This window comes from Meriones unguiculatus, chromosome 5 (assembly GCF_030254825.1).
Source record: "Meriones unguiculatus strain TT.TT164.6M chromosome 5, Bangor_MerUng_6.1, whole genome shotgun sequence".
Classification (NCBI taxonomy): Eukaryota; Metazoa; Chordata; class Mammalia; order Rodentia; family Muridae; genus Meriones; species Meriones unguiculatus.
Window position 1 is genome coordinate 102397202 of NC_083353.1, and position 20101 is coordinate 102417302.

Consider the following 20101-nt stretch of genomic DNA (forward strand, 5'->3'; position numbering starts at 1 on the left):
AAAATCATGGGTTCAGATACCTTCATTCATCTTTCATGGAATTATATCCAGGTTTGACTTGTTTTCATTCCAAGATTCAGATGAAACAATATACCATTGACTCATCTTCTTTCCTTAAGTTGTAAGCTATGTGTATAAGAGTCAATGTGTTTTCCTGGATTGCAGAAAGTAATAGAGGATTTTAAAGCATTTCCTTTCCATTTTTGTTTGTTTGTTAGCTTTTGTGGTAGCTTTTCAACATTCATTGTTGGTTCCAAAAACTTTTAGGGGGATTAAAACTGTCCCAAAATGTGTGTAGTCTCTATTAAATTACAAAGTCTCTCTCTGTGTGTTTCTCTCTTTCATAGACACACACACACACACACACACACACCTAATATATACACATTCTTGAATGTGAATAGCAATGCTTGTTGAACACTTAGAATAGTATTTCCTAAATTTGTTTGAGAAAATTTCAGTTACAACATGGAACTTAAATGCATATCTTTTTTTTTTAAATTTTTCATCAATTACACTTTATTCATTCTGCATCCCCCCATAAGCCCCTCCCTCCTCCCCTCCCAATCCCATCCTCCCTCCTCCCTTTGCTTGCATGCCACTCCCCAAGTCCACTAATAGGGGAGGTTCTCCTCTCCTTTCTGATCTTAGTCTGTCAGTTCACATCAAAAGTGGCTGCATTGTCCTCTACTATGGCCCGGTAAGGCTGCTCCCCCCCAGAGGGAGGTGATCAAAGAGCAGGCCAATCAGATTATGTCAGAGGCAGTCCCTCTTCACATTACTATGTAACCCAATTGGACTCTGAACTGTCCTGGGCTACATCTGTGCAGGGGTTCTGGGTTATCTCCATGAATAGTCCTTGGTTGGAGTATGAGTCTCTGGGAAGTTCCCTGTGTTCAAATTTTCTTGTTCTGTTGCTCTCCTTGTGGAGACCCTGTCCTCTCCAGCTCTTACTATTTCCCAGTTCTTACCTAAAATTCCATTCACTCTGCCCAACAGTTGCCCATCAGGCTCAGCATCTGCTTTGATAGTCTGAAGGGCAGAGGCTTTCAGAGGCCCTCTGTGCATATCTTTAGCAAGAATGAAAGATGAGGTGAGGAGTATGTTAGAATATTCTAGAGAAAATGCAGATTATAAGCAAAGGCCCTGTAGCCAAAGAGAGTATAACATACTGGAGAATTGATAGAAACTAATACAGATCCTAGGTGGAGTGGTGACCTGCATGATTGATGTGATTGAATAACTTATAATTTTGCATGGACTTATCAAACAAGGGAAGATCCTCTCAGTCAAAAGACAAACACTGAACAAGGCATATACTGATTGCCAAGTACCAGGATGCAAGATAAATTAACAATGGACCCTGTCTAATTTCTTCATTCTGTATTTCTATGGTTCTCACAAAATATTGTGATGTTTTCTATGTTACATATTATTTGCTTCAATTTTTGTAAGGACTAAACACCAACTCGGGGGGTTAATATGAAAATGGCTGAGGTGCAAGTTAGCAAGTACAAAGCCTGATCCAAAGCCATCCATGCTGTTCCAATCCTATCTTTTATGGCTCTTAACTAAACAGGATTTTCTAGAATATATCTACTCATTTATTCAGCTACTGTTCACTGAGCCCTTACTGTGACCCACTGAGTTGGAAGAGATGGTTTGCATTTACAAAGTCTAGTCAGGAAATTCTCAATAAAATAATTCATAGTGAATGAATAATCACAAGAATGGTTACTGAAATAAAGGTGGGTATAATTTAGATCTGAGAGCCAGTCAGATCTAAAAGACCTATGCCAAAAGATATGAAGTAGAAAGGCAGGTGGCCAGCTAAAGCCATGTGAACAGCAAGCAAAGTGGGGAGCCATCAAAGGCATACTCCTACTCTTTCAATGGACTTGAATAAAAGGAGAAAATGCAGAAACCAAGAGAGTTCTCTGGGCCTGGTTAAGGATTTTTGTCTTCATCTGATACATGACAGAAATTGTACAACGATAGCAGAAGAGGCATCATAGCTTCTAGCCCCAAGGATTCTATGATAAACAAGGCTTTACCTCTAAGGTCCTTCCAGGAGTATAGGAGGGGACTGCAGAGATTGGTAGGTACTAAGAGTTCTTACTGCACAATCCTTAGAAGTGCAGTTTACATTACAGTACCCATACTATAAGCAGGGCATCCAGTTCATACCTGTAACCCCAGTTCAAAATGGAACCAAGATAAGAGGATCACTCTGGCTGATTGGCTTCCTAGCTAGAGAAGACACAAGCCCCAGGCTCAGTGAACCCCTGCTTTACAAAAAGAAAACCTCCCCTATCAGTGGACTTGGGGAGGGGCATGCATGCAGAGGGTGGATGAAAGGAGGGATTGGGATGGGAGGAGGGAAGGAACCACAGGGGGGATACAAAGTGAATAAAGCGTAATTAATAAAGAATTTAAAAAAAAAGAAAAGGCCAAAATCAGTATAGAACACTGGACACCGTCTTCTGTCCTCTGCACGCATTCTACATACATGTACACATTCTCACATACATTGTGCCATAAATAAATGTCTTAGTTTGTATTTCTATTGCTGTGATAAAATACCACGACCAAATGCAATTTGGGGAGAAAAGCGTTCACATTATCTTACAGATTAGAGCCGAGCATAAAGGAAAGTCAGGGCAGAAATACAGCAAGGAGCACTATGCTTTTGTCTTGCTCAGTTTACTTTCTTAAACCCTCAGGACAACCTTGCCAGGGATGGCAGCACCCACAATGGGCTGAGCTCTCCTGCATCCTTAATCAGGAAAATATCCAAAACTGATCCCCCTCCCCCACAGAAAGGCAGTCTCTCAGTTGAAGTTCCCTGGGTCATATATCAAGTTGACAAATAGACAAGCAAACCGAACTACTACAATAGATATATAAATAAACAAACTTTTTTTTTTTTTTAAAGGAAACTAGAAAGCAGATTCAGGAGTTGAAAAAAGAGGCTGGATCTCAGGCCTTTAGACTGAGTAGTGAGAAAATGATGGCCTTTAAAGATTACATGGTATAAAACTTCAGATACAAAGGAAAAAGGAAATGAGACTTAGGAAGTGAAGATCAAGACCATGAACCACTTACCCCTACTCTTTGTCTGGCCAGGCCCATTCCCTCTCAGTGTATCTTTGGGTGACATAGGTAACTGGTTCCTGTCATATCCACACAGATCCATTTAGAGACACCAACTGCATGACTACTTACTTGAAAATTTCCAGGGAGCTTCTTTTGGGACCTAAACTATTCCATAGCTGTGGATTCTGATGGGGATATGGCGTCAGAGCACACTGGCACCTCAGAAGAGCAACTCAGAAAGGCTAAGTAAAAGTTGTTGATGTCATTGGAGCCCTTTATCTGTCATCTGTTGATGACACCTAGCATATTAATGAATGGGTGGTGTGATATTCCAAACAGTCAGGGCCTCTAGCTCCATCTACAAGAATGTCATCTCTCTAGACAGTACCTATATTCACAGGGAACAGAGAAGCTCGTGCAATATAGAAGTTGAAGGGCAAGAGAGGAGGGAGATGCAGAAAAGGAATGCAGAATTATCAACAAAAATCAATATACAGGCCTAATGAAGTGGCAAAAGAAGCTGGGATGACCAGTGATCAAATATTCCCAAATTCAAATGAAAGCTGTTCCCACTGGCTTTGAGGACAAAGATAAGAACACACTTTGTTTTTGATGAGAACCTTTCACTGACCGCTTGCAGTCTTATTCATGAGTTTAATGTGGTAAGCACTGTGCCATTCTAATTTTTTAAACACATGGAATATGCATGAGGAACACTAGGGGGGCTTGCTCTTTACCTTTTCCTGACATCAGTATTTTCATTTGGTTCTGGTTTTCTTTTATGTTCATTAGAACTTTAATGAGGTCTTTGAACTCAGCTAGCCTGGCAAGCTTTGGGCTTATGAAAATGGAGCAATTCCCTGCATCTTTAGAGAGTGAATAAACTAAGCTCAGGTTTTATGGTTTCAAAACCCACCGGTTGACTTGCACAGTAACACAGAACATCTTTGCATCACCCCCAAGATATTCCCCAGTGAGGAAGAAACCAGACTTTTTGCATCATAAGGCAGAATGGGATGTAGCCTCCTGCAGAAAAGGCTGTTAGGTTCCGTCTGGATGAATGTGACTGGAGATTGAAAAGAAGCTGATGAAATCTGACAGAAGTGTGTCTCTCCAGGCTGACGGTGGGGGAAATGCTTTGCCCTTTGTATGTTAAATCACTGCCAGGCAGAGACCTAACATTTTTTGTGCTCTCAAACCAGCAGGAAGGGTAAATAACCTTTTTTGGTAGCACAACACAACACACAGTGGCAGTATTGGCTACAAAAGAATGATACTCCTATTTCACATTAGAAGTTGAACACGTTTTAAAATCGAAACTGAGAGTTAAGACTCAGAGAAGGGAGAGAAATTCTGTGTACATGAGTTTGTGTCTTGGTGTATGCCTGAGTATATGTTTCTCTGTGTGTATGTATGCTCAAGTGTGTCACATGAGTACCCACTGGTATTTATTTTAGTATACATGTATGTGTACATATGTGTATATACACGTGTGTGTATGTGTGCTTATATGCATGTATATGCATGTTTCTACATATTCAAGTGTATTTATGTGTGTGTATATGTGGGTGTAAATGTGTACATATGTTTATGTGTATCTGTGTGCATTTGTGTGTAAGTGTATGTGTTACATGCATGTGTATTTGCGTGTATGTGATTGTGTCTTTATGTATATACGTATATTTGTGTGTATGTACATGCACATGTTTGTGCTTTTGAGTGTGTGGGTATGTGTCTATGCCTATGTTTGCATGTACAGTAGTGTTTGTATATTCATGTTGGTTTACATGGGTGCATATGAAGGCCTGTGTATAACTGTATGGGTATGTGTTTGTATGTATAATTCTCATAATGTGTTTGCCTTTCCGTGTGTTTCTGTGCTTATATATGTGCATTTATGAGTGAAGGCATGTATATGTATATGAGTTTGTGCATGTATGTGCGTACATTTCTTTGGGCATATGTGTACCTTTGTGCATTAAAATGAATGTGTGTCTGTGTGTATGTTTAGATATAGGGGTGTGTGTGTATGTACATGAACTTACCTTATGTGTTCATGTATGCACATGTATATATATCCATATATGTGAATTATGCAAATGTCTGTGCTCACATATCAGCGTATACACATTTGTTGCCTGCATGCATAAAAATGTGTTCATGAGTATGTATTTTCATACTTTCAGGTACATATGTGCATAAGAGCATATGCACATGAATGTTCACATATATGTATGTGACTATGTATGTGCATGTAGGCTGGGCTTGTCCATGTGAAGCACAGTAAGAAGTGTTTGTTTCTGGAAGAGGAAGCTTTGAGTCAGTCTTGGAGGGTAAAAATGGCCTGGCAAGGCCAATAGAAAACTTTTCCCAAGATGTGGCTAACTAAAATAATGACATCTCTGATTTTGCTTTGTGGGAAAAGAGCCGGCATTAGGCTTCCAGTCAGGAGAGGAAAGCACAGGCACATATGTGATTTTATCATGAGCAAAGCCATGGTTCTGATGTGTCACTAGCTTACTGGCATTCACCTGGATCACCTGCCAAACAGGTAAAGATACTGTGTGTGGATTTGCCCAGTGATCATTTCAAGGACCTCATGCCTGTCCCAGACTTCCAGCAGTATCTCTATTTAACTACACTTTGAGCAAGATGGAGAATTAGCAAGGACTTAAAGGAAAAACGTCTACATGGAAGAATATGAAAAGAATGTGCAGGGTAAGAGGCTATCTTTTCTACAAATGCTGCTTACATTTCCCAGGTTACTGCCCCGTGCCAGCCATGGCAGGGACCCTCTTCATGTGATTTCCTTTGTTTTTCTCAGCTACTGAGAACATTTTTCATAGGATAGCAGAAGGAGCAAGGGTTTAGCAGCACACTTAGGTTGAAGTCTTTACTTCCTTACTTGCTAGAACTGAAGAAGCTTGCCCACAGTCACCCTTAACAACCAAAGAGCAAGAAATACAGCCAGCTCTAACGACAAAACCCTGTTTTCCTTTAATGAGCCACACTAAAAGGCAAAATCCCTTGCCCACTTAAAAAGCCTCTTTCCCCCATTACATTCTAGAGCCTTCTATAATAAGGTGTTATTCCATACACAACGAAGGTCTTTAGTGTGTCAACCTCTAGGACCGAACAAGAGGATCCAACTGGGAGCGGTCTTTCCCCTTGCCAGTCATGTGGCATTGTTTCTTTCTGACTACATGGCCACTCTAACTAGGCACCAAGGGTACAAGTGTTAAAGATTGAAAAAAAAAAAAAAAAAACAAACCTGTATTGACTGCCAAAAACTTTTATTTCAATTTAGTATCATGAATACCTCAAATATCTGGCAGGTACTGGTGCACCCTCATCACAAGGACAGCATCGAAGAGCATTTTCATTTCTATTACACAAGCTCTGGGCTGGGAGAAGCATTTGAGGCTTCTCCAGTCACCTGAAGACTCCTGCAAAGCTCTTTCATTCCAATTCTCAGCCGACACCTGGGGACAGACAAAATTGACTGCTTTTTCACAAAATAGTCAACGATAGATGAAATAGGGATTTGAGTAAACTTCCAAACAAACTAGGAGCAAATTTAATGGAATCCTATCAGAACGAGCTGTTATTCATTGGATTCTATATAGAAGACAGTCATTTCAAGCTGTATTAAGAATGTAAGAAAAAAGAATAGCACAGAAAGCCAGTTGTTTGTTGTATTAACTAATAGATCAGAGCATGACTCGAACATTCTTATTGAGTGTTAATTACCCGCTTGGCACCATTTTGTGTCTTTTCCATGGCTATATCATTTATGGCTAGCACCCAGCAATCACAACCTTCACAATAGTAAAAAGAGAACTATATACACTCATAATGGATAATATGGACTAGGAATGCCATCAGCATGCTAGGCGCGAAAGAAGTTTATCATATTGAATTCCTAGGTGAAATGCAGAAGTTTTCAGTTAACCAGAATTTAATTAGTTCATACTCGGTAAAGGGCATTTTGTTTATTATCTGGTGAGTTCTGCCTAAAAATGTCATTTGTTTTTAAAGAATCATAAGTGGTGGCAATAGTGTACTTTGCAAACCACAGGTGAATAGGAAGACTGTGCGATGGATATAGTAGCCACTGATGTCATTATCATTCTCCAACTCTCTCCCTCCCCTTCTTTCTCTCTTGCTCCTTCCGTCTCTCTTTCTCAGATGCATAAACACACTCACACAGGTGAAAATTCTTTATAAATCCATAGACACTGAATTTAGTTTGGAAGATGTCTGATAAATTCCTAAAGAGTTGAATCAATGTGAAGCTTTATCTCATAAAAAATATCCTAAAGTCTTCTCCTGGAAATAGATGCCAGGAAGTGGGCACTGGTGGTTGATACTATAGCTGTGGAAGACAGCAGCGGCATACCTTTGGAGAAGGCACGTGTGACCTTTTATGTATTTCCCTTCAGTTTGGTTCAGCTTTGCAGGCATACATGTCCCCTCAGTGCTGTCTGTGGAATGAATACCATATGTAGAAATAATGTAATGATCAAGGTGTTTCTTATGTTCCTGTTGCTCTGGGAAAAATTGCATCTTCTTTACTCCTCTCCTTTTAGCGTTTTGATCATCATATTGCCTGGAAATTTTTCTTTAATTTGTATTAATAATTTCTTACGTTTATATAATGTGTTTTTCTCAAATACATTTCAGTTTTCTCCCTTCAATTCTTTTGTCATGTCCATACAACAATATTTCTTTGCTGTTTGTGTGCTAAGTTTTTAAGCCAATCGAGCCTATTTGCTATTGACATAGCTATAGGGTCATCCACTGAAGTATGAGTTGGTTCTCAGGGGCTCTACCCCTGAAGAAAAATGAGTCTTTCTCCCAGCAGCTTTGCCAATAGCTCCCTAGTTATGATGAAATTTCATGACCATCTCCCTTTTTCATTTGGCATTTTATTTGTTTTGTACTGGCCAAGTATGTGAAGTCACAGTGCACAGGCATTCACATATGTAAATGCCTTGAATTTACCTTTTTCAAAGCAAGCAATGGGGTACACAGATTGCACTATTTTAGATAAACAAGAAAAGCACTACCCAAAAAGCACATGAGCAGAGGCAACTCCCTTGACTACGAAGATGGAGAGAGTTTTATGTAGAAGGGACAACACTAAACACCAGATCAGATGTAAGCAAGTCCTCAAAGGCTAGGCAGGAAAGCAGTGGGCATTTGAAGAGGAAGCATTAAGGAAAGACCAATACACAGTGGGAAAGGGATATAGTGAGGCTCAGCATTATCTTAGCATTGAATATTTATTCATACACTGTTTAATTGACAAATAAAATTACACATGTTTGTTGTCTACAACATGATGTTTTGACAGGTCTGCATTATGGAACAGCTAGATCAAGCTAATTAAATTACATTACCTCTCACATATCTTTTTTTGTGGTAAGAAAACTGAGAATTTTCTGTCAGCAATTTGTAAGTATAGAATACATGGCTATTAACTACCATCACTGTGTCATGAAGGAAATCTGATTGCTTTGCTTCTGCTAGTATAATCCAGCTCCTTATGGCAGAAAAAGTGGCTGTCATGCTTGAAACACAGCAAGTGGGCCAGAGAAGGCACACAGCAGTGTCTTGGAGAAACGGTACTCTAGATGTGGTATTGCAAAAGATGCCTCACATGCTGGGGATCTAAAGAACATATAACCATGAATTTCCAGAGTATAGTTATGATTTGTCTCCTGTGTCAGTAGCTTGACACCAGTAAATTGCTTCAAACTCTTTAATGAAATTCTATTAATGAAGACACACATGCATAAATACATTGCAGTTTATTTTATAATTACTGTTGAAGACAATGGCAGTGATATTGAAACAGTTTTGATGAATCCACAAATCTGATTTTTTTTCTCAATGGTTCTGGTCTGTCCTTCTTCTCTATGAGCTGTGTTTCCTCTACTATCTTTATGTTTTTGAAGAATATTAAGAATGCCGTAATTCCCAGGGTTGCAAATTTGTTAGCCTTGTAGTTATTCACAGCTTGGTTTGAAACATCCTAAGCTGGTTTCCAACTAAACTGCTTCTAAAACTTTAACAATGCATTTGTCAACTTTCTTATGCTGTAGAGCTTTTTCCTCCAAAATACAACATCCCTTCCTGGAGGTGAGAAAGAAGCTGTAGGGTTCAGGAAAGCTTTGGGATCCAGAGAGGCTCAGGAAGCTCAGAAAGTAACAAAATTCATAAGGGCCATTCTCAAAATTATGTAAGGAGCAAACACTTGTTGAGGAAAAAGATGCTCCCTTAGGGGGAGCTGCAAGTGGGACAGGAAGCTGAACAGGGTTTGTGAGTCATCATTCATGCTGGGATGGGCCTTTCAGCAATGTTCCTGTAGGTAGCTCCAATAAATTTTCTGACTTGAAAAGGTAGACTTGGGTGGAATCTTTTCTTTGAACTGTCTTTGGTGCCTTATCAAATAAATGTTGAATAAATGTCAGTTCACATTTTCCCAGGGGAAAAACAATCCTCAACACTTCATGACTACAGGAAGTATTCTGTGTCAAGCAAACAGTAGATCAATTCTATGACAATTTCTTCCTTTCCTGGAGAAACACAAAGCTTTGATTAAAATGACATTTCAGTGTGATCAGCGGGACATATCAAGCTTCTGTTAAAGGCAGACTGAACACCTAAAGTTTTCCAAATTCTTAACATATCAAAGACAAGAAGTCAACTAACAGTGCTATGTTAATTTTTGGAGTACTGAAAGCATCTCATATTATGCCCCCACATCTTTCTGTAACCATAAGAATTAGGGAAAATGAGGTCCCGTTTATTGATTGTTGCTCTTAGAGCCTGGTCAAAGCAGATGCTGAGCCTGATGGGCAACTGTTGGGCAGAGTGAATGGAATTTTATGTAAGAACTGGGAAATAGTAAGAGCTGGAGAGGACAGGGTCTCCACAAGGAGAGCAACAGAACAAGAAAATTTGAACACAGGGAACTTCCCAGAGACTCATACTCCAACCAAGGACTATTCATGGAGATAACCCAGAATCCCTGCACAGATGTAGCCCAGGGCAGTTCAGAGTCCAATTGGGTTACATAGTAATGTGAAGAGGAACTGCCTCTGACATAATCTGATTGGCCTGCTCTTTGATCACCTTCCCCTGGTGGGGAGCAGCCTTACCAGGCCATAGTAGAGGACAATGCAGCCACTTTTGATGTGAACTGATAAACTAAGATCAGAAAGGAGAGGAGAACCTCCCCTATCAGTGGACTTGGGGAGTGGCATGCAAGCAGAGGGAGGAGGGAGGGTGGGATTGGGAGGGGAGGAAGGAGGGGCTTACGGGGGGATGCAGAATGAATAAAGTGTAATTGATGAAAAATTAAAAAAAAAAAAAAAGAACTAGGGAAAAAAGAAACATGGAATACATCCAGCTGAGCTTTGCCTGACCTTGAGCTATCTCTAAACCCGTGCACTGTAGTTACACATGCTCTTTGCTATGTTTCTTCATGCTTAGGCAGGAACAGCATGAAATCTCATATATCCTCAGTCTTAAATGCCACATATGTCCTTAAGTTTAAAATATCTGAAAGTGGTTACAGGAGAAACATTTTTCCAATATCCTTTCTGAAACGAGCTAATGTGGTAAGTACCAGCAGCAGAGATTCCATTGGTTCATTGCTCCTAAGGATCCTGCTGAATTCTTCCCTCCTCATTCATTAGTTTGATCCCCATCTTATGAGGTTGGAGTTGCTATTATTTTTATTTTGGAGTTGAAACAAAAAAAAAGGGGGGAAGATGGAGAGAACCCATGTTACTGTGTCATGTAGAAGTCTTTGAGACAATTGCTATAAAATACTTGCTCGGATCTTGGCTTGCTTTATTCTACAAGTATAGGTAAATGTAAGTATGAGTAAAGCCATACTTGCAACCCAGGAACTGAAACTGGGTTCTGGATTTATTGAGATTGATGGCACATAGCTTAAGGTAGAAATTCTAAGGCTAACGGTTCTTCCCAAAGGCCTAAGCCACTTCCGCCAAGATGAAGGACAATCTTTTCTTTACTTGGCAGAATCTCAGATAGCCAAGGTAGGATTAGGCTGGAGTCCTGGAATAAGGCTTAAGCTATATGCAGATGGGCACTTACTCTCTAATGAAAGGAAGTAACCATGGTTATTAACTAATTTATTTCACTAAGTTAATTGGCTAGCCACAGGAAAATGGTATAAACTACCCATCATTAAAAAGGTAGTGCATTATATGATAAGCATCATGTGAGGAAACAAAAATTAACATGACTGTGGCTTTGATCACCTCCCCCTGAGGGGGGAGCAGCCTTACCAGGCCACAGAAGATGACAATACAGCCACTCCTGATGAGATCTGATAGACTAAGATCAGAAGAGAGGAGGACCTCCCCTATCAGTGGACCTGAGGAGGGGCATGCGTGAAGAAGAGGAGGGAAGGTGGGGTTGAGAGGGGAGGAGGGAGGGGTTTATGGGGGGATACAAAGTGAATAAAGTGTAATTAATAAAAGTTAAAAAAATCAACATGACATTAAAAGTGTTGTAAATCTTGTTGATAAATCACCCACTAAATATGACATTAAAATGAAAACTTGAAGCTTATATCCTGAATATTCTCTTCTATATGCCACCTTACTTTCTAAGTAACTTTATTTTTTTAGTACTAGAGGTGGAATCTGTGGCTTTGAGCATGCAAAGCAAGGTGGAAAGATATCCTAGGTTTTTTTTTTGTTATTGTTCTTTGTTTGTTTGTTTTATCAGACATATCCAAATGCTGTTTATATCTGATAGAAATATTTATATATTTAAAGAATGGCCGTGTGACCAGTGAAGAATAGGAGAGAAAAGTGGTGTCAAGCAACTGACTGTGTCCATCATATACCATGTAGCATCTAATGCCTTTCTATTAGATAGAGAACAATGAATCCAGAAAGGATATAACTTCATGGAACCTATAGTGGAGATGGAGACAGTATAAAATCAAAAAAGTAGAATATAACTATAACCTAAAACTAATTCTGTACAGGAAACTGTCCTTGGAGAATGTATAAGTAAAGAGGCTATGAATGATGAGAACATCCCAGAAAGAACAACTTAAGTAGCAAAGGAGAAACAGGCCAGGCTGAAGTAAGCAAACTTAAATACAAAGAACTTGTAAAAAATGTTCCATGGATGAATGAACAAAGTCTATTGAGATCTGAAAGTCAGTCCACAAAGGTGAAGAGTCAGGAAATTGAAACACACAGAGTTAGAAAATAGTAGAAAATTTGTCTGCAAAAGCAGTCAAGTACAGCCCAGTAGAATAATGTTGATTCCTAGTGGAGTTTAACAAGAAAGTAGAGATTGTGGCCTACCACAGCACAACTCATTGTCAAGGACTTAGGGGTTGCCTGGATAGAAAAGACAAAGGTCACCAGTTGCCCCGTCTAACCTATCCTTTAGATGCCATACATAGGTTAGACATATCTGATTTCTAAGGAGCTCTATTTTATAGGAGTACATGTCATAGATATGCCTGGATCATAGAAAGATGACTGTAGCTCTACTCTTACTGACTGTATGACTTCACATACCCTTTGACCCTCACCTTTTCACCCCCACAATGACATCACCCCATGGACAGGAGGTGATTGCTAAATTTGCTTGATCCTCCAGAAAGCATAAAGCTACAGTGATGGGGATATGGGTAGCATCCAAACTATAAATAGCTTAATGATACAAAAACAACACGAAAGAATTCATGAACAAAAATCACTTTCATAATAAGGTCTCAGAATCTCTGAATAGTAAATCAAATAAACTTTTTGTTTTGAGGTTTAAAATAAGCAACTTTTACTTAAGATTACATATTACTATGGTAACTATAATTCATGTTTTCACAGCTATCATTATCCTTAAAAGAATTTAAATCTGATTAAAAGCCTACTTGTCACAATAGTCTAGAAGATCTCTCAATACAATAGGACTTGCCCAGTGTTAACTAACATAGGCTTAAGCTCTGAGATGGAGGTGCAGCCAAGTTGTCTTCCTGTTTAGCAGAAGGTCATTGGGATTGCTGTTTGTCTCCTTGCCATAGTCATTCATGACACGGCTTTAAGTTTTCGCTCACCCTCTGCGGTCATTGTATTTGTAATAGTGCCTTGTGTGTTGTGTCTCCTAGCTCTACATACAAACCACCACGCTTACAATCTCCATGAACCTAAGTGCGTCAGTGGCGCTGGGAATGCTATACATGCCGAAAGTGTACATCATCATTTTCCACCCTGAACTCAATGTCCAGAAACGGAAGCGAAGCTTCAAGGCCGTAGTCACAGCAGCTACCATGTCATCAAGGCTGTCACACAAACCCAGTGACAGGCCCAACGGTGAGGCAAAGACAGAACTCTGTGAAAATGTAGACCCAAACAGTAAGTAACTCTCCTTATCTTTGCACCCTGCATCAGAAAACCTCTAGAAAATGTGATGTGTGTTGCTGCTCTCTGGAGTAAGCTTGCCTGGTGGATGGTTTGACCTAATGAATGGTAACTGCTGCTCTTCTGGTTTTGATTCATTTCTGCTACAGTTTTCCTGGTAGAAAGCTTTTCACAATTCTGCCTAATTATTCTTTTGTCTCTCCTTTGCTCCGGAAACATCCAGTGGGGATAAACATGTCTATCAGGGCTCTTTTATCAGACCCTTCCCACCAGGGAAGTAACTTCCTCTTAGAAGGACTACTTCCTGATGGGAAACCAACTTCCTGTTAGAGCAATAGCCATACCCAGTGAACATTAGAAGCATTAGAAGTAAAATTAAATTTTTGAAGAACTTTAGAAGCATGCCTTTCTTCCACTGGGATATGGACAAAAATATGTTGACATAAATCATTGCCAAATCAAGTCTTTTAGAAACAGAAGCATAAAGTATGGAATAATGATGTTAAACTTTCATTAAAGTATACAGGGCCAATGAGCACCTTGCTAAAGGCAGCACACAATTGGGAAAGTATCACCAAACTACTAAGAAGAAAGTCATTTTATGAAGGACAGAAACTGATAGCTATGTTTCAGGGTTCAGAAGTGTTAGACTCAAAATACTGTGTGTCTTATCCCTAACAGCCAGGAGTCTTCAGTGTGGCTTAAGAAAGACCTAAAATAAAAGACACAGGACATCATATAAATAATATGACATTGACTCAGATGTTAGCTGCATAAAATTCTTTATTACTATTTTTACTAACAATGTAGTAGTGAGTATAGATTTCAGATTAAACCTAGTTAATTATAAATTCCGTAAGGTAGATGAAACTGAACTCCCAAAAGTAATAGTTCTATGATCATATGAATATCTATAATTATAACTATACGCATACTGATCAGTTTCCCTGTAAAGCCCAGTTTCTGTAGCTGTTTATAATAGATTTTTCAATTTTCGATTTCATGGAAACTTTATTCTCTATTTCAATAACACTTTTTAATCATATATGTACATCCATATAAACCTAAGCATACAAATTTAACAAGATTTTGCCCCAAATCAGTAAGCAGAACAGACACTTGGAAGTCTCTCTATTTGTACTTTATAAATGAACAAATATGAACTTACAAATTCAGACAACTAATCCTACAGTGCTTAAGAATTAATCTTTTGACTGTAGATAACTTTTAATGTTCATATCCATCCTTGTTGAGTGTTTGAGTGATTTCTAAAATGCCAAAGCAAACATTAATAACAGTGCATCAGCTACTTCTAAAATATCTATCACACAGAAGCTTTGTATGGAAGACCTTGCATTTATTTTGCACTGCAACTCTATAGAAAAGATGCTCTTAGCCTCGATGAACTGACGAAGCTTCACTGCAGGCAGTTTCTATGACATGGCCAAAGTCATGCACCTGCTTAGCATCCAAGGTTGAGTTAAGTTAGATCTTACTCCTGAACCCATGCTTATTCCTTTTGGCTACTGGGTGTCCTGAAACATGACTAGCAGAACAAATCCCCAAGGCATGAATCATGAATTATTCCTTTGGCTCTCTTACTTCATAATATAGCTTAATAATAATAATAACAACCATAATATAATATGACGGTGATATGATAACAATAATGATGATGGTTGTGATGGTGGTGGTGTATTGAGAGGTTCTGCCTTTGCTGAAACATACTGTACTATGGAGTAAATATGTGGATGCTTATTGTATTTCTTCAGACAGTAATAACCTACATTTAGAGAAGGCTGCCAATGTAGAGGCCTTATCAGATTATTTCCAAAATTCAAATATTGTAGTGTCAAATAGAATAATGGCAATAATTTCACTGAGAACTCATTGGACAACTGTCCTTAAATTTTTTTTGATTGTGTGGTTGTTCTGGTATCTATAAAGAATCATAACAAACATCCAGGAAGAAAAAGAAAAAGAAAAATGAAGAGAATAGTACAATTGAATGCAATCATTGTCTCCCGACCAGTCTGAAAGATGTCTGAACTTCTAGCTTCTCTGGCATTGTGTATCCACTGCCATAAAACACCAAAAAGGATAGCTAGAAAGGGGTGTAGCCACAGGAGAAGATTCATGTACCTCCAAACATTGGGGTTTCTGATGACCCAGCCCTTGGAGAACATTAAGAGAACCCACTTATCCTAAGCCATGTAGCAGCAGTATCAGCAGGTAGCCGCGAGTTCTGGATCTGTGTTGTCTGATACAGCCAGCACAAGCACCAGTGTCTCTCAAGCACCCAAAAGACAGCTTTTCAAAAGAGATGATGCATCTATTTTCTATTTGACTTTGTTTTAAATAAATAACCACCAATGGTTGTGATTACTTCACTGGACATCACAGATCTGGAAATTTGGGCATATTAAGTCAAGGGTTTATTCCTGTGATGCCCAGTCTGAGCCATAGTGGAGACTTGTTTCTGTCATGTTAGGATTGGTACTTACCTGGAACAAACATGGCTTAAAGTAATGAAGTAATTGGAGATGAAAAACACATCATTTGAAACGTTCCCCAACAAGCTTCTAAGGTAGAAAATGTGGTATCATAGATGACAGACAATTGCATTTGAACTGTAGCTTGAAAGTCACAAATATGAATATATGTGGATGCATATCTATCATGTATATACATATATATTTGTATTAAGACTTGCAGTGAAAATGTAAGTTAATGAAAATAGACAAGAATGTTCTAATGCTAGGAAATGTCATAATATCACATTATGTTAAAAACCAAGGACGGCTCAGATCATCTCGAGAATTTAAATTTTGGCATTAAAGACACAGGAAATGTTTAATTTAAGCTTTTTGGCAAAAACAAATTACAAACAGTACACGCCCTTGAAAATATGCATCTCTCCACTGGGCAAATTCTTTTTTAAGGTGGTGGAAGATATCTGAGAAGACAGGCCAGTTCATAGTATGAACTTCAGAGTAATTAATGGACCAGAAATACTCTCCAATTCATCTTTGCTCTGAACACTTAGTGTGAATGTTTCTCAGTCCGTGGTGTCTTCATCTTGAATGGCTCTGCTCCATCACTGCAGCTTGCCATCTGGTGCATGACCGCTTCCACCCATCCACCTCCACACTGCACATGTCTACATGAAAATGAGCTTGCTTCTTGGCTTAAAATGTGCAGACATCAAAACTGCCCTCTCCACTGCATTACTTATCAAGGATTGAAATTTTCCTCTCAAGTTGCTCCTTCAGTTAAAATTCTGATTGCTTGAAAGAAAAAATATCATGGGGGGGGAGATAAAGGGTCAAACTTTTCAGATTGTTATTGTTACACTGTGCATATATCATATATTCTATATTCAAACTCAGGCCAGTGTTTGCCAGAGTCTATGTTCAGACTAAACAATAGCAAGCCCAGGCAGCATTAGGATGAAGCTCCAAGAATTTTTATTTATATAATGGTAATTCCAGCTACAGGGCTTCAGAAAACCCAAACATCATTTGGATATTTTAGCTATGTCCCAGATGCTGTCCCTCAGAATTTCTTCAAATTCTGGTCCTCTCACCTTCCTCCTGAATCTAGCCTCCCTCTATGTACTTCTGAATGTGAACTTGTATATATGTTCATGGAAAACTGTAAGATGACAAATAAATAGGAGGATGTGGTCATGCTTGGGCTGTGGCTTATAATCCTTTTCAAGCTAGATGGATGATATTATTTAGTGGGGAGCATGACTTAATTGCCAATGGTGAATATTTTCTGGTGTCTTCCTCATCTGGAATAGTCATACTCATCAGATGCTATGTGAATTACCCTCTTGTCTCATGCTTCCCTTGGGCAAGGATTGCATTGCCTAATGATGAGAAGGTGTGACCTAACCTGGTTCTACGATAGCATCCATTTTCTATGTTGATGTCTCCTAGGCTGAGAAATAACTCAGTTTAAAACAATTGGGTGGGTACAGACGATATCCTGGTAGGCAAGTAGAACCTAATGAAGATAGGCAGATAGACAGTCAAGAGCACACCCTAGTTATTCAATATGAGAGTTCATAGCTGATAAATGACTCTGAAACAGATAATCTGAATAGATGCTATACAGCAAATGGGATTACGCCCATGAACATAGAATGTAAGGAAGACTATATTAGAATAAGAACAATGTATACCTCAGATATAAAATGTAAGATAAGATAATTTCATCATAAATATATTCTGATGTTACTTTTCTTTCTATTTTTAAATTATTATTTGGCATTGGCTATAAGGAAAACAAGAAAAATCCTCTGCTGGTCTCGAAGAAAGAAATCACATAAAATAGAAATGTCAATACTAGGATGTATTTGATTAACAAACAACAACAAAAAATAAGTCTTGGCTGATGGAAAATGGATGTGGGCAACCAATTGGACATAAGTAGTAATACCTACAAAGTTTTGTGATACATTCCTGTGCTATGCTGATTTGTTAATGTTTCTTGTTTTGTTTCGCTTCTTCATTTGTTTGGATCTGTAACATTCTCAACATGGCGCTACTCGTACTCATCCTTCTGGACTAAACAGGCAAAGCTGGTGAGCAAGAATGAACTAGGCTGAGGTAAAGAGGATGGCAACAGAATGGAGAGAGCCAGATAGCTCAGTTATTTGTCAGCTGGTTCCCTCTGCTGCCTAAACCCTAGCAAGTGCAACCTAGTTACAGTTCTCTAGTGGCACCAGCACTCCCATGTTCAGAGGTACCTGAATTGTGGTGAACTGGTCTACCCCAGCCTAGCATACCCACCGAAATAATGGGCACGATGTCTGTGGGTCTCTATTGCAGCCTCTTCTTCAACAACAACAACAAAACTGATAATAATAAAAAGGAATATTGTCTGCACATTTATTTTATATATTCCTATATATTTACTTTTCCTGTAGACTGTATACCACCAGTAAGAAAGAGTGTACAAAAGTCCGTAACTTGGTACACTATCCCACCAACAGTATAGCTTTTGACTGCTTTCTGAAAGGTAAGAAAACAATCTCCTTTTCATTTATTTGTATGTTATTGTCTACACTAAGAATAGAAATGTTTTTTTGTGAACTCCGTGCATGACAATATGAAATTCTGTCTGTATGAAGAAATAAATTTTGAAAGATTATCTGTTTGATGAGCTCAGTGACAGCTCAAATTAGGTGTCTGGTATCTTTGCTGAAGAACATGATTATGGGTGTGACAACTAGCCAATCGCTTTAGAGACAGAGTCTACCTTAAAATAATTGATGGTTAAAAAATATTTAAATATGTGTTTTTACATTCTGACAGTGTGGACTACTGACAGGAAAAAAGGGGGGACATGCTTCATCAGTCAAGTACAAATGTCTACTTCAGTTATTATTACTTTGTTTTGTACATGAAAATAAATTTACACGTTTCTGGTAATGTACCAATTCAGAAAATGTAAGTGGCTGGTCCAAATTCTGTAAGACTGACTAATTGTCTTGTGGTTTTTTTTTTTTTTCCTTGTTCTTTTCTTCTCCTTTCTTTTTCTCTTTTTTCCTACTTTCAACAAATAACTAGAGGGATATTTTATGGTGGGAATTCATGACTTGTCAATCATATTTATTTGCCTAGAAATCAAACCAACATTAGTGCTCTCTGAAAGTAAGGAAGGGGTTGAAGTGAGAAAATTTCCAAAATTAGCCAGAAGAATTACCAATTAATATCATGGTATTCAAAATAATGGATTATGTGACCTCATCAACTGATCAGATGGATGAACTCTCTTGAAGCCATCAGTTGTCTGACTCACCATTCATCCATTTCTAGGGCATTGTTAGTCAATATATGCTCTAAAAGACTATCCTTAATTGTCCTACTATACTTATCATTTCTGAATGTCAGCCTAAGCAAATGGAATCCCAGAGAAAACAACTCTTGCTTTCAAACATCTTTGTCTAGATAAATTCAAGCCCTTCCAAAAGGTGGAAAAATAAGCAGTGAAGGGCATGGAGAAGAGTGTGAAAAGGCTGGAGATATGCCTCAACAGATAAGAATGTGTAATGCTCTTGTGGAAGACTAGAGTTTGGTTCCCAACACCCAGAATGGAAGGATCACAACCACCACTAACTTCACCACAGGAGTCTTCTTCTGGCCTCCATGACATTAGCACTTGCATGTACATACAAACACACACACAAACACACACACACACACACACACACTCTCTCTCTCACACACACACAGAGTTAAAATTAAAAAATTAAATTAGGTGGAAGATTTGAATAAAATATTGTCTTCTGATTATCTCTAAACTTACTCTCTTCTTTGTAAAACATCTCAAAGGCTGATCTTTCGAGATCTACAAAAGCAGGGTCCTATCGTGGAAAGTAACATTATGTTTAGCAATGTGGATTAGTCTTTCTCTTTGTGTATCTCTGTCATGGGACTTCTGTCAGATCACTACCCCACTCCTACAATATTTTTTTAGTAATGATATTTTGCATGCAAATAATATCTTGGCCTTAAAAAAAATCCACTTAGTACTCAAAGACAGGACATGATTACTTTCAAAGAGTAATTACA

General features: G+C 38.6%; 1 protein-coding gene across 9 annotated transcripts in view; it reads left to right on the forward strand.

Annotated features, from left to right (window-relative positions):
• The window catches only part of Grm7 (glutamate metabotropic receptor 7), a 920878-nt gene that overhangs the window by 841129 nt on the left and 59648 nt on the right, over nt 1–20101 (forward strand). For 7 of the 9 annotated variants that reach the window (XR_009591906.1, XR_009591904.1, XR_009591905.1 and 4 more), the window contains exons 9-10: nt 13265–13511; nt 18454–18545. The exons of 1 other annotated variant lie outside the window; for it this stretch is intronic. Coding sequence is in view for 2 of the 8 variants with exons in the window: in XM_060383883.1 (XP_060239866.1) it covers nt 13265–13511; nt 18454–18524 (318 nt within the window). In the remaining 6 variants the exon portion in view is untranslated. The remainder of the gene's footprint in view (nt 1–13264; nt 13512–18453; nt 18546–20101) is intronic. One more of the 9 variants, XM_060383885.1, reaches the window with a different exon arrangement.